At 41.9% G+C, this 25,213-nt stretch overlaps 1 protein-coding gene across 4 annotated transcripts in view; it reads right to left on the bottom strand.

The window, feature by feature from the left end:
* Positions 1–9,786: 9,786 nt before the first annotated feature.
* Il33 (interleukin 33) overlaps positions 9,787–25,213 on the bottom strand; it is a 37,239-nt gene continuing 21,812 nt past the window's right edge. The window contains exons 1-8 of one of the 4 annotated variants that reach the window (XM_050159752.1): positions 24,417–24,566; positions 20,391–20,498; positions 17,796–17,918; positions 17,156–17,275; positions 15,344–15,454; positions 14,876–14,926; positions 13,493–13,590; positions 9,787–11,918 (exon numbers count right to left, since the gene is read on the bottom strand). In XM_050159752.1, coding sequence (XP_050015709.1) covers positions 11,730–11,918; positions 13,493–13,590; positions 14,876–14,926; positions 15,344–15,454; positions 17,156–17,275; positions 17,796–17,918; positions 20,391–20,487 — 789 coding nt within the window. In that variant the 5' untranslated portion in view covers positions 20,488–20,498; positions 24,417–24,566 and the 3' untranslated portion in view covers positions 9,787–11,729. Of the gene's footprint in view, positions 11,919–13,492; positions 13,591–14,875; positions 14,927–15,343; positions 15,473–17,155; positions 17,276–17,795; positions 17,919–20,390; positions 20,499–24,416; positions 24,567–25,213 lie in introns of those variants that run through there. The other 3 variants (XM_050159732.1, XM_050159761.1, XM_050159741.1) reach the window with 3 other exon arrangements.

The following is a 25,213-nucleotide window of genomic DNA, read 5'->3' as shown; positions in this document are numbered from 1 at the left end:
AGGATTTCATGTCTACCCTAACCCTTTCCCACGATGGGAATTTGGGTGGCATGATCTAAAGTAGGTCTTGTGTATGCTGTCCCAATCACGGTGAGTTTATGTGTGCGACTGCCCTGTGTGTCCAGAAAGTAGTTTCCTTGGCGTTATCTATCACCTCTGGCTACTGCAGTCTTTCCAGTCCCTTTTCTTAAAAGATCCTTGAGCTTGAGTGGAGGGGTATGACTTGTAAACCCCATTGAGGGCTGAACACTGCAGGGTTTCTTACTGTCTGTGTGCTGACCAGTTGAGGGTCTCAGTCTCCTGTTAATTGCCATCTACTACAAGCAAAAACTTCCCTATGTTTATCCCTTTTTAAAATAGTTTTTTTTATATTAGAACGTCAATAGTACATAAGCCAATCCTAGCTAAAGAAGTTCAATAATGAAGATAACTTTATTTACAGGTGAATTTCTCACCTGGTCTTTGCTTTCTCTTGATTTGTTGTTTTGTGTGTTACTTAATGAGTCTGCTCCCCTGAGGGTTCTCTGTAAGCCCTTCCTCCCCTGTATATGTCCACGCATGGCTTCCAGGGTCGTTTCTTCTATTCCATTCTAAGCTGGAGCTAGGTGCATCTCCCGTTGTTTAGCATTCCCAGGACCTCTGCCCTGGCATCTCTACATCATGATAAAGCTTCTGCTCTCCCTCTCCTTCCAGATCCTTTCTTCTCTAGGCCATGCTGATGTCTTCCAGTAATTGATGGATCTCGTAGTAAGAATGTCTCCATCACTTATTCTCCCCAGAACTGTCTTAGTTTTTGAAACCTAGACTTGGGGCAATGGAGATGTAGTTTAGTGGTAGAGCACTTCCCTAGCCTGGGTGAGGCCTTGTGGTGAGCCCTTGGTACTAAGAAGAAGGGAAGGGGGCATAGCGAGGGAAGAATTTTCCTCGGTTCTATTCCTTACCTCTAGAAAGTTCTTCATAAAGATTTCTTTCTTACAAACTTGCCCTCTTCAGAGTCACTGTTATTTCCTGAACAGTTGTTTTTTTGTTCCTTTCTTCAATTCTATATTTTCTTTGCGTCCTGAAATCTTAGAAGAGAAAGAGAGGGAGGAAAGAAGAGGAGGGTTTTTTAAATGAGCATTGTGTGTGTTTAATTCTGTCTTTTTGCAAACGTTTCTTTTTAATATACCTCCCTTCCCTTCCACTCTCTCCCTTCCTTTCATCTCCCCTTCCCTTTCCTCCCTTCCCATTCCTGCTCCTCTCCTGTCCCCTCCTCTTTTCTTTCCAAGTTTATCCAATTTGCTGAGAAGTTCTGCTTTTGTCTGGTTGTTGCTAGCATTAAGAACCCAACTAGTCAGGTCCTCTTCACCCTAGTGGCAGCATTCTCCTGTAACGAGCCTTTTGTAGCCATTTCCCTCTGCTAATGCAGTACAAACCCACCGTTTCTCCTCTCTCCCATCGAGCTGTGTTGACATGACCACATCTGGGACAGGAATGCGCTGCACATTTTGAACCTGAACAATTAATTAAGTGCCAATCCCAAATGTCTGTGTTACGTATGACATATTTTTTTGGGGTAGCTCCTTTCTGCCCTTCTAATCTGTTTTATGTTTTAGTTACTGATAGGGCTTCAGCCAGGAAATTTAGACCATTCTTTCCTTATTCATCTCCCAAGAGCTTGATAATCATGAGATGGTTCTTATTTCTCAAACAACAGCTGTACCACTTTTTTTTTAATCATTCAGTATTTTCTGTTCTGCCATCTACATTGGTTCTGATTTTTCAGGTTAGATGAAAGTCCTTTTTGTACATGGGACTGATGATGGCATTTTCCATCCTGGAGTCAGAGCTGGGAAGGGCAGTGGCTTTGTCTGTGAGCAACATGACCAAATCCTGCCCATCAGAACTTCCTGTCCATCACTTCTTAACCTGGTATGGTATTTGGGAATTTCCAAGAATTTGGAGCATACTTCCCCAGAACTGTGGATAAAGGCCAACCAAATCCCCCATCTCTGTTTATGTATTCTGAGATGAAATCATGCTTTTAAATATTTTAATAGCATAAACATCTGCTTCTTGGCATTGCAAAGCACACTGGTTTCAGAAGGGTGTTTACAGCTAAGGGGAACTTGAAATCTGTCAACAAATCCCATCTGAAAATCTGAAGTGAGACAAATGGGCTCAAGGTACAAGTGAAATTAGAGGGCTGTTCATAGCAGAAACACAGTGGAAGCATTCTTCCTAATGTAACCGTGGTGAAGCTTTAACCCACTGCTGAAAACCAAGATGAACTTCTCTCCTTTGTGTATTATGTATATATGTAAATAAACACACACAGACACACAACATACACACACTTAGTCTCACTGTATGGCCCTGGCTAGCCAGATTTGCTATCTAGACTAGGCTGGCCTTGAACTTACAGAGATTGGCCTGTCTCTGTCTTTTGGGTGCTTAGATTTAATTTATAAATACCCAGCTTGTATAATATTTTTCATAAAGTGCTTCATCCGGTTAGCCAAACACCTTTACATATATAATCGTATGTGGGATTTACAAGAGATGTACGTAGGCTAAAATGAGCGGTCTCCCATTTTACAAAGCAGGTAAGGTGAGCAAGGTGGAGAGCAGTTAATGGTTTGCCACTGGGTGGAACCCACAAGATAAACTCTGCTGTCTGCTTTGACGGACTGCTTTAACTTTCCACAGTACTCGATGCCAGCCAGGATGCCACTGACCCAGTAATGGCATGACTTAAAGTGGATTTATAAACATTAGTGATGAATGCCTGAAATTTATCTCTACCCTGAGGCAAGAGTTATTGTGAAATAGGAGTTAAGATGCTGGAACATAATGAAAATAAATATCCGGGCTTCTACCACAGTTATTGTGCATAGCTCCTTAAACACTTGGTAAGAGTGTCTTTTGTATGCTAACAAAAGAGTTGGCGCCTTAAAGGGCTCTTAGGGAACTTCCGATGAAAGAAAAAGACTAGGTCCTAAGTGGGCACCTGGCACTCTCATACTAGCGCCTCAGACGGCGTGCCTAATCCACAGGAAAGGGTGAAGGGGTGAAGTGGGGTCAGCCCCCAGTGGTGATGATTATTCAGTATCTCTGTAACGGCACCAGCCTGAAAAATCTGTGAAAGAGAGACCTCAAAGGGCTCCCTAGGGGGTGAACACACAAGAAAAGTGGCGTTCCCAGAGAGACAGATAACCTCAATACCCCTGCCCATACCTTTCTTCTTACTGTTCCCGGGCCGTATCCTTTATAATAAAATGACGGTGGCAGGCAGAGTGGTTTTTGAGTTCTGTGGATCACTATAGTAAATTATCACAGGGTGTTCCAGGAGCCCCTGGAATTAACCAGATTGGAGGACCAAGGATAGGGTTTAGGGTATGGCTCAGTTGGCAAAGCGCTTGCTTGGTATACACAAGACCCTTGGCTCCATCTTGAGGACTTGGGGTAGACGAAGATAAGGGGAGTGTGGCATCAACTGTGGACTTGTGTGTAGAATATATGAGGTAGGGGTAGTTTTGTAAATCTGAGCTTCTATGTCAGAATTAAACTGTAGAATAGACACTCAGTATCTGGAGAGCTGGAGAAGCAGCTGGTGAGAGAACGCGGTGTCAGCAGCGATGTGGGTCGCAGCAATTTGGGATGCTGCTTGTGCTTGCGGGCAGAGAGAAATTTACATAGGACCTGGAATCTTGATCTTATTTAGACCTCCGTTGTTATCACACAATCTCCTATAAGATAAAGAGCCTCAACAATAATAGGAAATCATGGGGAAAGTAAACTTGGGTATTGAAGTGTTATATGTTGAAAACAGGGAGCCAAACGATGAAATAAGTAAGTACCTGTCTTACTTCAATTGAATTTCCACCACACACACACACACACCAGATGGGTTCTCTGTATAAGCCTTGGAGCCTGTCCTAGAACTTGCTCAGTATACCAGGCTGGTCTCGAACTCATGGAGGTCTACCTACCACCGCCCGACTTCATTTAAATTTGTTATGGAGTATTTTCTTTCTCTCAGGAAAACACTGACAAATATTTATACTCGAGCACTGTATTTATAGCCTACTCTGCTGATAATATATGACACATGGGGTCCTTGATGACTCAGAGGAACAAAGGATCAGTACAGCTACTAAGAAAACGAACAGAAGGGCTGGGGAGATGGCCCAGCAGTTAAGAGCATTGACTGTTCTTGCCGAGGACCTGGGGTTTGTTTCCAGCACCCACATGATGGCTCACAACCATCTGCAGCTCCAATTTCAGGAAATTTGATGCTTTTTCTGGCCTTCCAGGGCAGGCGCATGGTTTACTTACATGCACACCACAGAACCCATACACATAAAATAAAAATAAATACATCTGATAAAAACAAAATGAACTGAAAACCCGCAGATTCTCTTATGACGTGGAGATGGACTGGAGGGAAGGGGTCATCTGTGTCACCCCCTCTTCCCCCTCTTTCCTGGTACGTGTGGATGTTTCTTTTCTTTCTTTCTTTCTTTCTTTCTTTCTTTCTTTCTTTTTTTTTTTTTTTTTTTTTTTTTTTTGGATTTTTCGAGACGGGGTTTCTCCGTAGCTTTTGGTTCCTGTCCTACCAGGCTGGCCTCGAACTCCCAGAGATCCGCCTGCCTCTACCTCCCGACCGAGTGCTGGGATTAAAGGCGTGCGCCACCACCGCCCGGTACGTGTGGCTGTTTCTTGTTTCTGTTGTCCGCCTGAGCGGGAGTGTCTTAGATGTTGTCTCAAATGAATTCAAGAGGGGGACTTCCTGAAGGACTCAAAGGGATGTTACAGCTCCAGATGCAGTGCGTACAGTGGAGCCGGGTCAGGGTGAGGGGCTTCAGAGGCTCCTTACAGGTAAAAAAGGAAACAGGAGATGGAGTTAGTTACCTGCTGGTAGGCAGATGTGCCACACAAACATGAGGCCCTGAGCTTGGGTCCCCAGCACTGACATAAAAAGATGGGCATGATGGTGGTGTAAATTTGTTAACCGGGGGTGGGGGTGGGGGACAGGTGGACCCCTAGAGCTCACTGAACAGCCTACCCAATTAATGAGTTCCAGGTTCAGTAAGAGATTCAGTTCCCCAAAATGTAGAGAGTGGTTGAGAAGGACACCTCACGGTGACCTCTGACCTCCGTATGTACGTGCTCGCATGCACTCACGAATGCATAGACAAATAACATACACGTGAAGATGAAGAAAGAAGAAAAGGAGAAGAACGTGAGTCATGACCCAAATGTGAACCAAGGCTCTGAGACACTTTTATTCTAGAGCTGGACCATTTTCACCCATGAATTTAACCACACTGTTAATGCTTTCCTTGTGTTCCTGGAAAAGATAGTAATAATAATAAATAATAATAGGATGAGAGCACAGTTTGTGCCTCAGGGCATTTGATAACTAGCTGACCTTCAGGAAAGCATTTTAAATTGCAGCTTTGTTATGGTTTTGCAATAGATGCTTAAATTAGATTGATAGGTACAGCAAACACTGGTTCCAGAAATTGCTGCTACATACACAGAAGATAGATTTATTTTATTTATATATTAATATAAAACAGATACATGTGGACTGTCTTCTATATTCTTACGCTCTGCCGAGTACTAAGGATAAAATGATAAATGTGATCATCTCAAGGTCAGAGAGAAATGCCTTCTGGCGAGGAAGAGGCAGCCCTGCTGATAGGAGGGTGCCCAACCAAGGTGAGAGGGCGGTGAGGGTGGTCAGGATTCTTGACCTTTGCTGGTAATTTTCCTTAAAGTCATGATAGCTTTAAAAAAAAAAATCAGTGACAAATATGATCCTCAAAGTTGACCTTTACTGCTTGTGGCTTGGGCAGAATTTCTTGCCGACTTTCTCCAGAAGTAGAGGAAGTGACCTGAGTGACAAATGATGGATTCTGCAGGGTCACAGTCAAGCTAAGGGTTTAGATTTGTGTTAAGGGCTGGGCCCAGTGTACCTTGACAATAGAGATGGCTCAGAGGTTAAGAGCATTGCCTGCTCTTCCAAAGGTCCTGAGTTCAATTCCCAGCAACCACATGGTGGCTCATAACCATCTGTAATGGAGTCTGGTGCCCTCTTCTGGCCTGCAGGCATACACACAGACAGAATATTGTATACATAATAAATAAATATTTAAAAAAAAAAAACTGAGAAAACGTAAAGTAAAAAAAGATTCACATCCAACTCCCTCGGCCCCACCGGCTTATTATGATGAAGGTTGGTGGTCTCAGTTAGGTAGGGGCTCTGGCACTGAACAAAACAAGGGAGTTTGTTTCCGTCCTGTACACATGGTTGCACCGGTGGTGGAGGTGCCAGACACCAACAACCCAGGGCAAATAATTCGCCAACATTTTGCAATACAATTTAAAGAAATGAAACCATTAAAGGAGCTGTAGCTGCATATGGGGCTCAAGCTCCCTTCACGTTGGCCAGGGTAGAATCTTTCTCTGCTATGAATTTAACACCAGTGATTGGCAGCAATTATGTCATGCTGTCTCATCTGGGGGAGATGATCTCCTATGGTGAGGGGAATATCAGGAAAACTGTAAGCAAACGGCCCAGTTAAATGCTCTAGCGGGCCAAGCTCAACGTAATTTAGATATGTTAACTGGGGCTGGGGCTTATGCCAATTTGCAGCAACAGATTGTATGTGATCCCGGAGCATTCGCCCAAACAGCTGCAGCTTCCCTTAAAGCGTGGAAGGCCCTACCTAACAAAGCAGCTGGGGATCAACTATCAAAAGTTCTACAAGGACCATCTGAACCATTCCAAGATTATGTAGATAGACTGTTACAAGTAGCAGGTAGATTGTTTGGAGATGAGACAACAGCCATGCCTATAATAAAGCAACTTGTATTTGAAAATTCCAATAGATATTGTAAGGAAGCATTACGTCCTCACAAAACAGAGTTTAAATGAATATATCAGGATATGCAGAGATATAGATGGGAATTTCATTCAAGGCCAGGTTAGAGCGCAGCTATTCAACCTCGGAGAAACATAAGAGCACTGGGAGAGAGGGCCGGAGGCTGTAGTTGTTTTAATATTTCTCTGAGAGCCTAGGCACTATTAAATCCCGTGTTTTCATTTTCTTTCTTTTTTCTTTTCATTTTTGTAGTATGGAATAGCACCTTTGGAGGAAAGGATATTCTTGGTGGTTCTTTCAGAAACTGTGGCCTGAGCGACTGCTGGGATGACCACTCCAGGGCTGCCTTGTTGGTTCGGGTACCAGCCATCATACCACTGCCAGTTACCAAAAAGGCTAAGCAGACTGAGATGACCCTGGAGAGAGAGCTGCAGTGGTTGCTGTCATTGCGGTGTCTACTGTTGCAGCCATGGTTGCAGGACTGGCAATGGCACAAACATTGTTGGTGTTGGCCACTGTGGATAAACTGGCGAGACAAGTCAACGATGCTCTCCAGACTCAGAATGCCCTGAATGTCCACATTAAATCTGGACTTTCGAATTTAAATCAAGAGACTGCCCTATTGTAAGAGCAGGTGGACTTAGGGCTAGTACAACAAATGTCTTGTTCACACTTTTATCAATCCTTTTGTATGACATCTGTTAATATTGCTAATGCCTCTTATGTGGTGAAGCAACTCTTTACTTTGTTGGCACAGAAACTATGGGTAACATTGAAAGTCATTTTCTGTCTATACGTGAAGAACTTCATCCCTTTTCAAATGGTCCAATAAAGCAGTGGTAACTGAAGAACACTTTTGCTGATGGACATTCAGGGAGTTTACAGACTTTGATATTTGAACCATTTGTATCTTACAGTTGTACCAACCAACATTCACATCAGCAGTGCTTTAGTTTCCTACTCCAGTCACAACTGTTTAAATTACTTAATTCTTACAAATAGGTTAAAAAAAGTTTTTCAGTATGTTTTTAATTTGTATGCCTCCTACTATGAATGAGACCACACACACACACACACACACACACACATACACACAGTCTATTTTATACCGCCATTTTCTTTTTTCTTTTGGTTCNTCCAGACAGACGCAGGTTAAGATCCTCCCTGGTAAGCCAGCTCGTGGGCTACACAGAATATTAGAAATGGGTTAGAACAATATGTAAGAGCTAGCCATAAGGAACTGGAACTATCCGGGCCAGGCAGTGTTTGAAAGAATACAGTTTCCGTGTAATTATTTCGGGCATAACCTAGCCATGCGGGCGGCCGGGTGCCGGGGACGCAGCCCTGCCGCCGTCCCTATTTCAACAGCATCTTCTTGCAAATAGATGGGAATTAACAAAGAGATCCACAGTAAGACAGCATGCAGAGTGGGAGACTTGGGAGCACTTAGCCCTAAATGGGGTGTCTTTATCAAACTCTTCCCCTCAAGGGCTAGGGATCTATGTGGAAGAGGAGAGAGAAAGATTGTAAAAGCCAGAGGTGGTGGATGACTCCAAGGAAACTGTCTTCTAGACACGACAGTGCTGATAGGCATACGAACCCACAGACATAGACGGTGACATGTCCCAGACCTGCACTGGTTCAACCCAGATAGAATCCCAGCATTTAGAGGGGAAGTGGACATAAAGTACCACCTCTAACCAAGATGCTATTCATAATTGATACCTTCTGGGAAAGGGACAATCAGTTTTTCCCCTAGTGGAGTATCCCTGAATATGTTAGTCACACTCCAGGGCAGGACCCATGCCCAGGAGTAGCAGGGGCATCACAAAACAGACACCATGCTTTTGTGTATGCTTTTGGTTTGATTTTGGCAGTTTTTTGCCCTAGCTTCTTTTCTTAGTTTGTCTGTTTTGATTTTCATTTTTTTGTTGTTGTTGTTTTGTTGATTCCTTTTTTTTTCTTTAGAGAAAGGGAGCAAGAAAAACAGGAAGTGGAGTGTAGGGAGGGAGGTGAGAATCTGAGAGGAGTTGGGGGAGGGAAAAGAAAAAATTATAATTGGAAAACAAAAATTCCCCAAATACACAGAAAAATAAAGAATATAATTAAAATTACACAACTGTAAATTTTGAGATAGCTATCAAATAAAATTATTATTTCTGATATAATTGAATGGACAAATTACTTCCAGTAACATGTATTAAGAGCCAGCAAAGCAATGTAAGTAAAACAAAATGTCAGTACACATTTGAATATTTTAAGCATGAAACACTGTAATAATGTGGAAAAGATGTATGTATGTGGGATGTGTGCATGTGTACGTGTGTAGAGGCCAGAGGTCAACATCAGGTATCCTTCTCTATTGCCCCTCTGTATCTGAAATAGTCTCAGCATCGGGAGCATCCATTTGGCTGGGCCAGCTGGCCAGCAGCACCCCAGGATCAGTCTGTCTCTACCCCTCTCCTGCACTGGGGTTTACAGTCACTCTTGCCTTCCATGTGGGTGCTTAAGATCTGGACTCTGTTCCTCTTGCTTGCTTAAAAGTCTCCTCAGCTCTGAAAATATCTTTTAAAAGAAAACAAAACAGAAAATCAGGCAACCGAGAGAAAGACACCCGAGTAACGAGTTGGAAATTTTAGGTTAATTTCTGAGGCGGGAACTTGTGGGTGTGTGTTTGGGCTGGAGCAAAAGTCAAAAGTCACTTGGGGGAGGGGAGGAGGTCTACCCCAGTGGACACTAGGATGATGAAGCAAAACAGGCATAATCCCTTTGCTGGCAAATTTGAGTTTTAAATACCCTGAGTTATGAAACAAACTGCTCAGTTCCCTTGTCAATCGTGATGAACTGGAGTATGCCCATTTTCATTAAAGACTCAGAACATTGGAACATTCTGTGATAAAGCCATGGTCACACGTGATTTTGATAAATAGTTTATTCAAGGTTATAAACAATGTCATGGACATATTAGACTACTTATTTATTATTTTAAGTATATTGTACAAATTCATATAGTTAACATCGAAGTTTCCAGGGAGATGATAGAGATTCTGGTTTCACTTTTGTCTCTATAGTAAAACAGTAAAACATTAATGAAACAGTTATATCATGCTATAATTATATGATCGTATACAGCAATCCCCAGCCTCTTTTTTTATACATCCAACCAGGTATTATATATAATAGCTTTCATCAGTTGAAATTAAAAGCTTGTACTTTTAGAAGTATGTTTTCTGTTATTATCTTTTGCATTTACTGTAAATTTGAAGCCAATAAAAATGTAGTAGAAATTGCTATTGTCTAAATAATCCAGCTATTCCTTTAGTATCTTAAAACATTACTGTATGGATGAATATAAATCCCACTACTTCAGTAACAGTAAAACACACAAAAATGTTTAGTGAACAACTTTGTAACTAGTCAGTATATATAAAATTCTAGAGTGTAAAGTAAAACAGCAGAATAAAAGTGTTAGTACATAGGCGTCAGACAAAACAAAAATGAAGTTTAGGGAGTAGGAGATATGTTAAAGAGACGTTGGTCGAAAGAACCAGAGAAAGGGAGAGAGTTCAGCTAATATATCCCCCAGTGAACAGTGCTACTGTGAACCCAAGCAACGAAAGAATTTGTGTGTAAGAAAAACAAGCCACAGAGAAATTCCCTCCAAGCTGATGCGCACATTCATAGTGATAGCTCTCTGGAAACAGGCGAGAAGGACACAGCGTGCCACAAACCATAGGCCACAGCCAGTTATTGAAAGACACAGCGTGTCGCAAACATAGGCCACAGCCAGCTATCGAAGGACACAGTGTGCTGCAAACATAGGCTACAGCCAGATATTGAGAACGTGAAGTTAGTTCGGTGTCTTCCTAGTAGGAGGACTTCTGACTTCCCTGTGAGGTCCCATCCTACGTGGATGCCCTAATACACGGCTTGGTCAGTACTCACAGAAGAGTTTAAGTTTAGTAAAGATAGCCAATGATTTCAACCACACTTGTGAACTAAAATGTGTTCCTTTTTTTAAATGTAAGCTTGGCTTGCTTAAACTTAAACTGTTACCTTAAAAAGGTATCAGAATTTTCAAAAGGAAACAGAGAGTTGGGTGGTGGTGGCACACACCTTTAATCTCAGCACTTGGGAGGCAGAAGCAGGTGAATCTCTGTGAGTTCGAGGCCAGCCTGATCTACAAAGCAAGTGCCAGGATAGCCAGGGCTACACAGAGAAACCCTGTCCCCAACCCCCTGCCCCAAGAAAAGAAGTAGAGGTAACATTATTCCACTTTACAAATACTGAATTTCTTTTTCTTTATTTTTTTTTTCAGTTATCCTGCGTTTTCACAGATTTATCTTAACCTGTCTAGGTAGGAAGGCATTTTGGAGCACTAGGTTTCTTGACAGAAAGAGCTGGTCTGAGGGTTGCCCCGGGGGCAGCTGCTGATACATTTGGTGTTCTGTTCTAATTGAGATGTGGTCAGTCTGTGCCGCAGCTGGTCCTCCGCTAGCTGCTCTAGGATTTCAACCTTCTGTTTAGAACCGGGGAGAAACCACGTATTCTTTTTAAGGCTTTTAAAATGAACCCTTGTCTAAAGCCTAGCATGAGCGATGGTGCTTGCTCGCCTGAAGAAATCTGGAAGTGTGAATTCGTTCAGGTCTCGGAGCAGACAAACGTAGAAGCCAAGGCTGAATGTCTCTCAGTTTCTTTACCAATGCCCTGTGCTATATATGCATGTTCTTATTGAATGCGTAGTGGTACAGAGAAAAAGAAAAGAATTTTTATATATAAAAAGACAACACTCCACAGCATCTTAAGCCACTCCCTTAGATGTCTATTGCTTTCTCTCGTCCTTTCTTTGGTGGTTTCTTATTTAGAAAGCTTAAACATGATATTTTCATCGTCGTTTTCCTCTCCTTCTAGCAGAGCCAGCTGGTTATCTTTCACTCCTATGTATGTTCCAGGCAGATTCCTGCATTCGAACGAAACATAGTCGGAGGCCTTTTGGTGAACGACGAAAAAGACCGCTGGCGGCAGTGGAGCTTGACACTTTTCGAGCTGAGGAAAGGAGAGAGAAAGCCGATATGTGAATGGGAAGCCCAGGGCTAACACTGCCCCCTCTCCTCCCCCGTTAGAACCCATGGGAGAATAGTCACGTATAGCTTGGTCTGTCTAGCAGGTCTGTCTACTGAGTTGAGGAGGGAGCCGGGAACGGCAGAGGGGAACGGCAGAGGGCAAAGGACGTGTGTGGCGCCAGTGGAAGTGATTGACAGGGGGCGGATGCATTTAGAGATGCTGCTTGGTATAGACTGAGCAGATCTGTATGTGGCCCCTCTGGACTTGTGCTCCTCTTTTACTCTGCATTGTCTCTAATACAGAGAACATGCTGCTTTATCTAGCAAACTTTGACTTTTCAGTCGAGCCAGCGCTCCCTACAGATTGGTTCATTTCCACTTTAACTACAGGCATATTTTTATTAAATTTTCATTAGATTAAATTCTTTAATTAAATCCTTAATGACAGACAAACTATGCTTTTTATTTATGTTATCTTTAAGGGTTTATCTTATTTTAAATTATAGACGTGGGTACGTCTCTGTATGGCTGTGTGCACATGAATGTAGATGCCCATGGGCATTTGACCATCTTGGTACTGCAGTTACAGGGGGTTGTGAGTCACCTGACAGTCAGTACTGGGGACCCAACTCAGGCCTTCAGTATAAGCTATCAATAACTATGGACCTATGAACGATTATTATTTTAATCCATTGAGTTTTGAGGCAGTTGGTTGCACAACAGCAATAGACGAGCAGTGTAATTATTCCTTTATGAACTTGCTTTGAGGGTTGAAAGAGGCAGGGCTGGTGGGCATTAAGCAAGGACTTGGGATGTCAAGGTACTCTGCTTTTCTGTTTTATTATGTATGCTAGAGCTTGCATTATATACACTTGAGAATATTCTCTGGAGCAGAATGCTGACCACTGTCCACTGTTTATGTTGATGTTACATTTATGTGATCAGTGAATCACTTAAATTTTGTGTTTCTAGAAATGGTCTTCTTTATTATGCTGTTCTGTGTTCTCCCTAACTTCTTGCTCTGACTTATTTGCTCCTTGACCTGCTCATAATTTTTTGTCATGACCAATGCACACCTGCCATTGACTAAGTAAGAATGGATCAGAGGCAGAATTTTGTGCTATTAATAACTGGCGTTGTATGGACACGCTTGCTGTCCTCTCCTTGACAGACTTGGAGCCAGAAGTTATTATACACACAGAGAAAACAATTTCTGGAAGAACACAGCCAATCGGGAAGGATGTGAGGTCATGCTGCGTTATCTCTCAAATTGGAGTGAAGTGATGAAGCTCCTGAGGGACTGTTGGTTCTGATTCAGTTGTGGGGGAGTCTGAAATCCTGCTTTCTAGCAAGTTCCCTGGTATTCTGTGCTACTATTGGAGACCAGACTTGTGGCACAGTCTCTCCTTCCCTCCCTCCCGAACAAGCCCTTAGAAGTGACTGCCTGTGTTCCTTTACAACAGTATGTACATAACTTCGTCTTCACAATTCCCCTAACACCTAACTACACATAAACAGAATGAGTACACGGCAGCTACCCACTTATAGTTCTGTTACCTTCACACAGTGGTTCTGCTGGTTGGCATGCAGCCTGATGTCTGTGTCTTTCACAGGACTCATGTCCACCATCAGCAACTTACCATCCACACCATCACCTTACAATGAAAAACAATAGCATGTGAGACAATGCATTTGCCATGTGGCTGGACTCTACCATTCTACAAGACAGGGAGACAACAGCTACTTCAAAAGCTCCTGGTGGGGGCTGGCGAGATGCTTCTGTGGTTAAGAGCACCTGATGCTCTTGCAGAGGACCTGGATTCAGTTCCCAGAACCCATAGAGTGGCTCACTTACGAAAGGGTCATTGCTCTCTGCTGGCTTCCTCAAGTGCTGCACATACATGGTATACTTATATACATACACATAAAATAAAAATAAAAATTTTAAAAAGTTTCCTATTGTACATGATTAATACAATTTTACTTGTCAATTAAAAAGAACAAAACAAATTATAAGTAAAAAAAAAAAACCTACGTCTTGTAACTCATCTTAATTTAACTTAACCCAAAGAATCCAGGAAAATAGTTGGTTAATTTCCTCCTTCCCTCCCTGCCTCCCTCCCTCCCTCCCTCCCTCCCTCCCTTCCTTCTCCTCCTCCTTCTTTTCTTATTCTTTTTTTTTTTTTTCTGAGACAAGATTTCTTTGTTTAACAGCCCTGACTATCATGGAACTTTCTCTTCAGATCAGGCTGGTCTTGAATTTAGAGATTGGCCTGCCTCTGCCTCCTGAGTGCTGGGGTTAAAGATGTGTGCCACCAAGCCTGGCCCAAGGGTCTTTCTAAATTCCTCAGAGGAGAAGCTTAGGTTTTGAATTTCTGTTGTTGCTTTGATCTATTCTAATTGAATTGATTCCAACGGACACTTCCCTGTGTGCATGTGAAGCCACTGAGTTGTCTTGTAATAGCTGTCATTTCCCTGCCTGTGTTCTCATGGCTTAGTGTTGCTTTTAGGCTAAGTTCTGACCAACTGAAGATGAGCAGACATGTGATGTGTAGCTTCTAGCTGTGCCCTCAAAGGGAAAAGGAATGTATTCACCCGTTTCGTCTCTCTTGCTGATTGGGCATAATGATGAGGCATTCAACACAGACAGATGATGATATAGAAGGAACTGCCTCTGGACAACTTTTGAGCACAATCTTTCTAGCTGTGTCTGAGGAGGGCTGTATTATCATAAGTACTATATGTATCTAAGCCTTTATCTTATTAATTCAGAAAGAGATGAGGTGGAATAAGTGCTCTAAGAAACGAAGGTCTTACATTACAGTGAGCACGGGGTTGAAGATGATCTTTTGAGCCTCTCTTTATTATGGGCTATTTTAGATTCATCTTTGTTCTGAATGAGAATTCAAGCAACACCCCTCCACCCTGCCTCCACATTACCTGATTCACTTGAGGACTCCGAAGACTCATAGTAACGTAGCAGCATCTTGTCTGAAAGACAGCAGGGTATCACTTGGTGAGAAGCAATTGTATCTGAAGGTTTCAATTCCATCATACACAGGGCCATAAAACCTTGCCCTAAACCTTGTCATATACCAATAAAAGCAAAACTTTGGAAGTTCCTACAAAAATCTCAAAATACATTGTTATGCTCTGATGAGTTCCCTGATATGGCTGTTATTGTTTATGGCAGAGAAATACTCTTTCACAAAAGACTTATGCTATGGGACACTGAAACTGTTGGAAAGATCGAGTGAGTACTCAGCATTAATGCACACATGTGGCTTCTCTGTCCATATTTCTCAATAGTTGTTCCTCAACATCTGTATTCTTCGGTAGATTTTTTTTTAACCTTGCCGGTCATCATTACTAAATATAGACATGAAGAAATAGTCTTGAATTGCCTACCGTTTTCTTGGAGCTTTCCAGAATCTTCAACATTGATCACATAGCGTCCGTCCTTCAGAACTTTGAAACTAACAGATTGGTCATTGAATGTGCTCAGGGAAGCATGAGATTCTGTAACAGGTGAAATCCCTGTCAGCAAGACAACACACAAATTTGTCAGTAAGCAAATTATCCTATGAACAAATTTCTTGGCTATGTTTTGAAGTAATTCCTCAGAAGAATTTTGTTTTTTTTTTTAACAAAACATATACTTGTCATTGTAACATAAGCAAAACTCATGTACCATAGTTGGTGCCAGGGTGGGGTTAAAGGTGCTAGCTTCCTGCATGATGAATCTTGGAGTGAGGAACTGGAAAACTCCATATTTGCCTTCCTACAGTCTAGGGGACTGTGGAAAAGAATGGTCATATATTGAAAGACATAGATGAACGTATGTCCCTTTATAAAGCATGCCTACTTAGAGATTTCCAACATGCTAGGCCAGTGGTTCTCAACCTGTGGGTCGCAATCCTTTTGGGAATTGAATAATTCTTTCACAGGGGTCAAATATAAAATATCCTGCACTTAAGATATTTACACTACAATCCATAACTGTAGCAAATTTATAATTATGAAGTAGCAACAAGAATAATTTTATGGCTGGGGGTCACTACAACATGAAGAACTGTATTAAAGAGTCACAGCATCAGTAAGGTTGAGAACCACGGCTCTAGGGGGATGCAGAGGTCAGCTAGTTCATGCCTTTGCCTGAGACACATACAGAGCTCATCATAACGTTTTGAAAGCATATGTGGGGAAATTGAAGCAGGCTTGGACCATATGAGGATCCTACTTTAAATTTTATCTTCTATAGGTTATTGAGTTTTGCAACTAAAAATAATATACAAAATAAGCATTTGTATGTGAACATCTAAAGCAAAGTAATTTAAAAACAGTTTGTGAGAAATGAATATTGATTAGAAGCTTAATATTATTTGTATTAAATATATACTAAATACATACTATATATGATATATACTAAATTACTTCATATAATATCTTTTATATAGAAAATAATATATATTAAAATAACAACTTGTGATTTTTAATCAAGTTTCCTTAGTGGTGGGGTTTTCACTTGTTAATTAATTGATGAATTTTGGGTTTGTTTATTTGATTGCATGTTTGTTTTTGAGACACCGTGTGACTATACAGTTCTGGCTGTCCTGGGACTCACTATGTAGCCCAGACAAACCCGAGCCCACAGAAATTCACCTGCTTCCCAAACGCTGGGATTAAAGGCACATGCCACTGTGCGCAGGACTCCCTTTTATTTTTCTCCCACGTTGGTAGAGATTAAACGCAGAGCCTCGCACACGAGGGAAGTTCTACCACTAACCCACATTTCCTGGACTCTCTTCTCTTCTCAGGTAGTGTGCCGTTTTACTTGGAACTTTGCACAAATGGTAAAAACTTAAGACGAAACTATTCTTCAAGCCATATCTTATAAAACGGTACTTTAAAAGATAATAGTTCTTTATCCTCTTTTATGGTGAACATTTTGAAATTTGGGGATGAATGCAGTTTTTTTTTTCGCTCAAAGGATAATTCCTCTAGCAGGATTAATGTGGACATGATTGTAAGCTACAGCAAATATTCTAGAATATCAGGGGAGCGCTAACCAGAGATGGCACGGGCACAGCTACCCGGCACCCAGTTTGGGTGCCACTGAGCCAGCACACGAGCAGGAAACAAGTTTCTGAGTAGCACTTGCCGAGGCCCCATGTGCTAGCCCACACCTCACCCCCGCACAGCCTCTGTGCTCAGGCACACCTTTGGTACTCTCTATGTCAAGTCGTCTGGCACCTTCTTTAGAACAGGCAGCTCTTATACTGACTGAACCATGCAGGCTGTTCTTCACAGCAGCAGAGACGCCCCTTTCATGCTTTCTACCTGCAAGACAACAGTAGGAGTTGGGGTGAGCCATCCACCTTCATTCTGCAAAGACGCCATCCTTTTGCATGGACAATATGGCGACAGTGGTAAGTGATCCCAGGTTGGTGGTCACCCAGTGGTCTAATGGAATCAGTACCTCCTCGATGCTGAGGTCTTCATGTTAATGCCATTTTTCCATTCACATTCCAGCAGGGCACACCAAGAGGAAGAAAACTACTCACATGCGTGCAACACTCAAAAGCAGCCACTGTGAACCATTTGCTTTACTTCCTCCATAGTAAAAATATCACCCCAAGTGATGACGTTCTTATTTAAAATCTTGTATCAACTGTTTTCACTCACCATTGTATCCATTTTTCCCACGTCACTAAAACCCCTCTCTAAAACAGCCAACATGGTGTCTGTTATCTTTATTGTTTTCCTCAAGGAGAACTTGGATGAGGAAAACAACTGTATATATAAATGTGGAAAGTAAAAGCTGCTAGGTGCCCATCAGTCTGTCCAGGAACGAACTTACTTGATTTTTGCCAGTATTTTTTGGTGGATTCTTTCTCAAAGTAACAGGTCTTTCCTATGATGAGGCCAGAACGGAGCTTCATTTGGTAAATGTGGCAGATTTCTCTGGTCTTCTGTTGGTATTCTAACAATAGAGAAACAGTGTAGATTTATGTAGGTTATATCCTATAAATATACCCAGCACCTCCAACAGAGAGGTGTTTTATAATGAATCATAGGATATGGTAGGCAAAATGAAATGAAGTCTTGTATTAGTTACTTTTCTCGTTATTGTGAACAAATTTTTGACAAGAAGCAACTAAGAGGAGAAACTGTTCGTTTTGCTCGTTTCAGATCCTTTGTACAGGGAAAGAGGCAGTGAGCGGCTACCTGCTCACATCTCAGCAGACCAAGGAGAATGGAGAAAGCTGCAGCTTAGCTTATCTGGATCTCTTTTAATTGGTTCTGGATCTGGACCATGAGATGTTGCAGCTGCCCATTTTCAGGGTGGGTCCAAAATTAATCGTTTCTGGAAAATGCTGTCCTGGGCATACCCAAAGATATGCCTCAGTAACGCGATCAAGTTGACATTTGAAATTAACCATCACGGATCTTGGGATTTAACAGACAATAGGCTGGGGTTGTATTCTGCTGCCAAATGAGTTGTTGAACCATTTAGGTCTTTAGAAATATTTTTATTGTTGTTTTCACTGTGTTATTTGAGGGGTCATAGCTCTACATTCGGTAGGCATCAGCCGTTGCCTAACTGAGGGGACTGTCGACATCCTTATAGATTGGAACTGTTCTCCTGTCATCTAGAATAAACTCTTAATAATTTTTGGAGGATGACTGAAAACTGTAAAGGGTGTTGATACTAAAACAACTGCCCTTATCCAAGCATCAGCACCAGGCTATTGCTCTGCTGTGTTTCACTTTATGTGCCTTTTAACTTAGCCGCTCATAATAATCTTGCAAAGTATTATTATCATAGTTTTACAGACTTTTAGGGATCACAACACTGTCCAAGGTTACATGGCTCATGAGTCCTGTTAAGGAGTGTGTTCAATGTCCCCACAGACTCTTGTTCTTGAACACTTGGTCCTCCCTGGTGACACTGTTTAAGAGGTTACAGAACCTTTGGGTGTAGGACACCTGCAGATGTACCTACACCATAGGGGCCAGTCTCAGAAGACTATAGCCTGGTCCTTCAGTTTTCTCCTCCTGGCTGGTGCCATAGGAGAAGCTGCTGCAAGCTATGACTGCCAAAGATCAAACTGATCCAGTTGCCATCCATATCATGATGGACTGTACATTCCAAGACATGAAGCAAAATGAATTGCTGCCTTGAAGTCATGTCTGTAAGCTTTTGGCCATAGAGACATGAAGATAATTAATGCAGTATGTTTAATAACAAAGCTCTTCATTAGGTTTTACCTCCACTGACAAAAAATGACCACAGGCCAGATGTGGTCACACCTCTAGTCCTAGCACTCAAGAGGTTAAAGGAGGAGGGTCGGGAATTCCCAGATAAGTCTGAGCTACATAGAGTCTTATTTATCTGGGGTGGAATCTGCCCTGTAGCCTAGGACTAACCAAATACAAATTCTATCAGCTGAACTAAAAAAAAATCAGCCAGTTATTCAGTAATCTTCATTTTGCTTAGACAAAGAAAAAATTAAATCTTCTGTAGAAAATATCATTTGTGTTTTGGACATCATAAATAGTCTTTCAGAGTCAGGTTGTAATAAAGACCGTAACATGTGAGTTGTAAGATCTCAATATTCAAAGTGAGCTCTGGCACCAATGCCAGAAATTCTGGCATGTCTACTCCATAACACGATGTCTATGAAGGGTCTCATTTTCTGGATACTAAGACAGCACATTCTTTAATATGAGGAAAACTGGAAACATTGGGTCATTTCTATTGAGTCACTATTTCTGCACATAACTACAAATGAAAGGATCAGTTAAACTGGGATTTCCTGACCATTCAGAAACCATTGTCAAATTGATTTTTAAAATGCTGATTACCAAAGAAGTGTGTGAATGGTTCAGAGCCACGGGGAGAACAGAAGGGGCATTGCTTTCTCGTTAGGCCATTCTTCATCACTCTCTGGTTTCCTCCCAGGCCACCAGAGCTCTGTTAGCCTTCCTGGTGTGGCTATTCCAGTATAAAAAGCATGCTGCAAATATTAATGATTCCTTCCTGTATTGTTGATTTTAAGACTCAAGGATCCTTATAGCCCCTTCTCGTCAGAGGTATACCTAGAATTTAACTTCATTTCTCTTTCATCGAATTTCAAACATTTTAGTTTTTGATGGCAGGGGCTGTGAGAAGTGTGAGGGGGGCTGATAAAAAAAAACCCATATTTCACTAAGTCAAAGGTAGAATGACCTAAGCTAGCACTGTCTTGTGCTGTACCCAGTAACAGCAGTGACTATAAACTCTTCAAACACAAGGCTTCCGTATCCTCAGGAGTCACCTCTTTTTTTTTTTTCCTGTCAGTTCTTACATTCTTAGGTATTTTGGTAAGGTGGCATGTCTGGACATTGGCATAGTAAGTGTTTGACGACAGATTTTCAGTAGTGTGTAAAACAGGAATGCGGACGCTCTTACTTGGTAGCTTATGAATTTTTACCAGGGTTTTGCCTGTTGCGTTGTTCAGCTTGGCCGAGGAAATTTTGGAAGTTGAATATTTCATTTTAGGTCTCATTTTTCAAGTTTCTGTGGGATTAAAATCTAACATTAGTCCAGCTATGTGTACCTGAAGTCACCAGAAACGGTCTTGGCTAACTCGACATGAAATCCTTAGTCATACAGAAAAAGTAAATAAGGAAATTTGAGCATAGCATTCTGGCTGTGCACTTGTGCTAAAATCTAGCCATAGAATAATAATAAATAGGGGCTGGAGAGATGGCTCAGTGGTTAAGAGCATTGCATGCTCTTCCAAAGGTCCTGAGTTCAATTCCCGGCAACCACATGGTGGCTCACAACCATCTGTAATAAGGTGCCCACTTCTGGCCTGCAGACATACATACACACAGACAGAATATTGTATAATAAATAAATAAATAAATATTAAAAAAAGAATAATAATAAATAAAGCACAGAAAAAAATCAAGCTGAGTAGACTTATTGTTAGTGGTAATATTTATATTGAAGCCTTAGGGTTGTTTTGTTGTAGTGCATAGCAAAAAAAAAGTAGTCATACGAATGTTGCATGATTTTCACTGTAGGGGAAAAGAAACACAAATACATAAAACCCTTGTAATGTTAAATTTGAGTCAGTATTAAAGGAATGCCCAGCAGTGTGTGTACATAACGTATTTTCTAAATATTTTCTCCATTGAAAAGAATCATGACTCCAGATATGGGGCCAGGAGTCATAACGAACATTAAACATGTCGTGGCAGAAAAGATTAATGAGGCTGTCGCAAAGCATTATAGCCACCTTGGAGTTTCTGCCTATCAGATCTGGCACCCACTCAATATTGGAAAGAGTCATGGTGGTGAGCAAGAATAAGCTTCATTTCTCAAGAACAAATGAAGGGAATAAGATTGCTGGATTTCTCTGCGCACTCCTAAGTAAGAAGATCAGGGTGACAAGAGAGAAACTATATTCCAAGGAGACACAGTGGGAGACCACTGGGAACCAAGGGAGATGGGTAGCTAAAACGCTGGGACAAACAAAAAGATAACGCGGAGTACAAAGCAGTACAAATCCGGCTCCCTGCTTGGGTGGAGGATGGGAAGAGGGGCTGGGAGGGGTCAGGAGGGAGGGAAACAGCAATCACGTGGTTAGCCTGGGTTTGGGTGGCCATCGTGAGACCAGAGGAGCCGTGGTAGCAACGGGGGGAGAAGCCCAGGATTGACAACACAGTTCTCACAAGCGTTAAACCCAGGGCAGGAATTTGGTCCCAGGTGAGTCCTCTCTCACTGCTGACTAGCGTTAAGGAACCATTTCCTCACTCCCAGTAACTTAGAACATTGCGAACAGGAGCTAACTTCAAAGGGGGCCTCTTGTTTAGACCTAGTAGCCCTGGAGATTAGAAAACACAGGCAGGTGACCAGCCAGGGTGCCTGGGAACACTCTGCCATGGTGACTGTCCAGGAGAAAACCCCGTAAGGAGAGAGGATGGCAAATCCACTATGAAGTTTCAGTAACCCGGAGCCTGGGGTGTGCTAACCACAGTGATCAGAAGTCCTGCCCTCTTGTGGCGAGGATTGTGACCTGTAGCCTGAGGTTGTCTGCCGAGACAGGCCTTCAAGCCAGCAGCTGCAGGTTTCTGAGAACCCAAGGCAGATCGATTGCCCTCACAACAATCACTCTCAGGTAAACCAGGTGAACTTTGCCACATGGAGGAATGCAGACCGAGGCTCCCTGGAGTGAATGGGAACCTGCCCAGTCTACAGGACGTAGAGATCAGCGTGGGGTGCAAAGGTTCCACAAATGCAAAGGAAGAAAGCCTCTAGACTTTTATTAGAGTCTAGCTTAAGCACAGCCCTGATGCAGATGACTTGCCCCCCACTGGCCTCATGTAATACCAGCCTGCTTCGGGAGTAAACGCAAACCCACGACCCTCCCCACACAGACCTGGGGAAGTACTTCTGCCCCCCTTTTCATTTTCCTTTCATTTAAAACAATTATTTATTATTTTGAATTTTTATTTTTTAATTCCTCTTCTAATTTTATCTACTTCTTTTGTATTTGAGTTTTAAATCTCTTGTTATCTTCCTTACATCGTTTCAATCTTAACATGTTGTCTTTTTTCTTTCTAAATTTTGTAAAAAGTAAAAATATGATTATATTATTATTCAGGCAAATAGAACCATCTAGTTCTTGACAGAGGTATCAAAAACATATACATGAAAAATATAGCCTTTAGCGCTTTTACTGGGAAAACTGGATATCTACATGTAGAGGGATGAAAAGAGAAATCTCTGTCTTACCCTGTACAAAATAAATCCCACGAAACTCAAAATGTTGTCTATTCCCACCTTCAATATCGTCCTATCTCCTTTTCCTGTTCAGACGGATTAAAAATTAACTACTCTATAAAAGTTACAACCCTAAATTAAAGAAAATAATTCATTCTGAGCCAGTAATGATGACTGTTCCTGGCTCAGGAGCATGGGTTCAGGCTATTCAAAAGGATACATTCCCAAGAGAAGGTGCGGTTACATGAAGGTTTGCAGGCAGCAGACCAAGGAAGTCTTAAAGCTGATACATTCAACAACTGCATTAGTTAATAACCGTGGGGAGGGGTCGGGGTTGAGTCAGAACTTGGAATTTTGTTTGAAACAGTCTGCTCTTCTTATACTCAAAGCAAACACCCAGCTTCTCGGCAGCAGAGATAATACATTTTTGAAGCTGTTAGCATAAGGCAGAGTTCCCCGAGGAAGCTGCAGCCGCGTCAGCTACCGACCCCACGCACTCTTCATACAAGGATCGGCTGAGTAAAATATGTGGTTGTGGAGAGGTGTAAGATTAAGAGTCAAAATTATCTCGGGCTGCCTTAGACTCTTTGTGCAAGAAGCCACCTTTTTTTTTTTTTAAATAATAATAATGGCATCTGATTTGATGCCCTCAGGATGTTGCTGTTTATGCTTAGCGCAAAGCCAACAAACTCTAAGATAACATATAAAGCCTACAAGAAATATTTCCTCATCTCTCTGTGTCTACTGTTTGTTGAATATGTTACTTATGGCTAAGGCAGTTATTGAATGTATCGGCTTATGATTTCTTTTGTTTGTGGCCTGCAAACATTCATGGAACCACTTTTGCTTAGAAATGGATCGTTGGGGGTAACCAGCATCCATGCTCCTGAACTGTAAGTCACCTTTGCCAGTTTAGGAGAACTGATTTCCTTTAAAACAGAGCAATAACTTTTACAGAATAGTTAATCCTTAACCCTTCGGCATGGGATAATTGAGGTGAGCTGCACATATTAAGGTTAGATTTTCAGTTGACAGGAAATAGTTTAAATAGTAGCCCGGACCAGGAGGAATTAAGGTAGCATGGGCCGACTGAACCTTACCCTTCTGAACGGCTTCAAAAACAGTGATGGGTTTTGTTTGCACTTTCATCCAAGGGTACACGAGTGAAACAACGTTTTCTGGTCATAAAAATTGCCATTTAAATAAATCAGTGTGTTCCCGTCTATAGCCTGTCTTCTTGGAGAATTAGAATTCATGTTAGCATAGCGCAGATGCTGTATTTCGCCCCCCTCACTGAAGCATTGTGCCCGGCTTTGCTTTTCTCTATTCCCAGTGGCTATCATAACCTTCTCCTCCCTTCCTGACTCCCATGGACTAGCTTGAGCTAATACCCGTGGAAAACCTCTGTTCTACAGCACTGTTTGCGTGCATGGTTGAACGAGATAAGAAACTAAGAAATAAACGTTTATGACAGAGTCATCAGCCTAGAAAATCAGCATCCTTATCATAATCACAAATCGAAACTCTATAATCCGGAGCTGTGTTCAAATCCCATTCTGAAAGACAAACCACTTTATTCAGTAACAAGTCCTTTATCTTTTTATATCAGAATTTTAGGGAGCTTAGAAGAGGTCCTGTTCTCTCCTCCCCACCTCCCCTCCACAACAGAGAGCAACTATTCTGGTAGACTGGTGTGGCACTCACCTCGGCAGGGACACAGAATAGCTGGTCTTGGATAAAGTGCGCTCGCTCTTGCGATCAGCACTTGCTGATAGCCAGTGTACTCACCGTCCAGATCTATTTATGTGATAGCTCGGATTAAGCAATGTAGGTGTCAGTAGCTGAGGCAGGAGCTATGCAAATAGAGTCGGCTATCTGAATGGATTAGAACGTGTGGGTGTGGAGCCTTTCCCTAAAGACAAATCCCGACAGAGCACTGCTTTCAGAGTTACACTTAATTGCTAATTTTTTTTAAAGGTATGATCTTTGAAACAGATGCTCAGAGGTGCCTGTTCTGGAATTTGGAATATACAGGAACAGATTGTCTCTTCTGGAGAAAGTTGGCTTTTCTTTTTCTAGTTAAATTTTTTTTCTAAGTGTAAAACTGACATATGTGCCCTTAGAAAAATATATAAATATCTGGAAAGCATCAGTGCCCATCAACTTTTCCCCTCAATGCATCTATTTTTAATTAGACTGTAGAATCATACTGTGCACATTTTGTGAGCCATCTTTTTCAGTCTCTAAAATTAGCACCGCATCCTGGGTGTTCTCTGCTTCCAGTCATATGAAGTGATCTTTAACCGACCCCTTCTTGGTTAACACATTGGCTGTTTTCAGCCCCCGCCCCCATTTCCCTAATGTTAGTGTGTTGGTGTTTCCAGCTGAAGGGGAGGGCGCATGTGCATGATTCTTAGAAAACTCTTGAAGTTTATCAGTAACATGAATTTCATAATAGTGGAATTTACCCTTGGATCACGAGGTGGTTGTATGTATGTGTA

This window comes from Alexandromys fortis, unplaced genomic scaffold (assembly GCF_014885135.2).
Source record: "Alexandromys fortis isolate MF-2015 unplaced genomic scaffold, M_Fortis_MF-2015_v1.1 scaffold_10, whole genome shotgun sequence".
NCBI classification, from domain to species: Eukaryota; Metazoa; Chordata; class Mammalia; order Rodentia; family Cricetidae; genus Alexandromys; species Alexandromys fortis.
The sequence above is the reverse complement of the archived record's forward strand: the minus strand, read 5'-3'. Positions and strand labels throughout refer to the sequence as shown.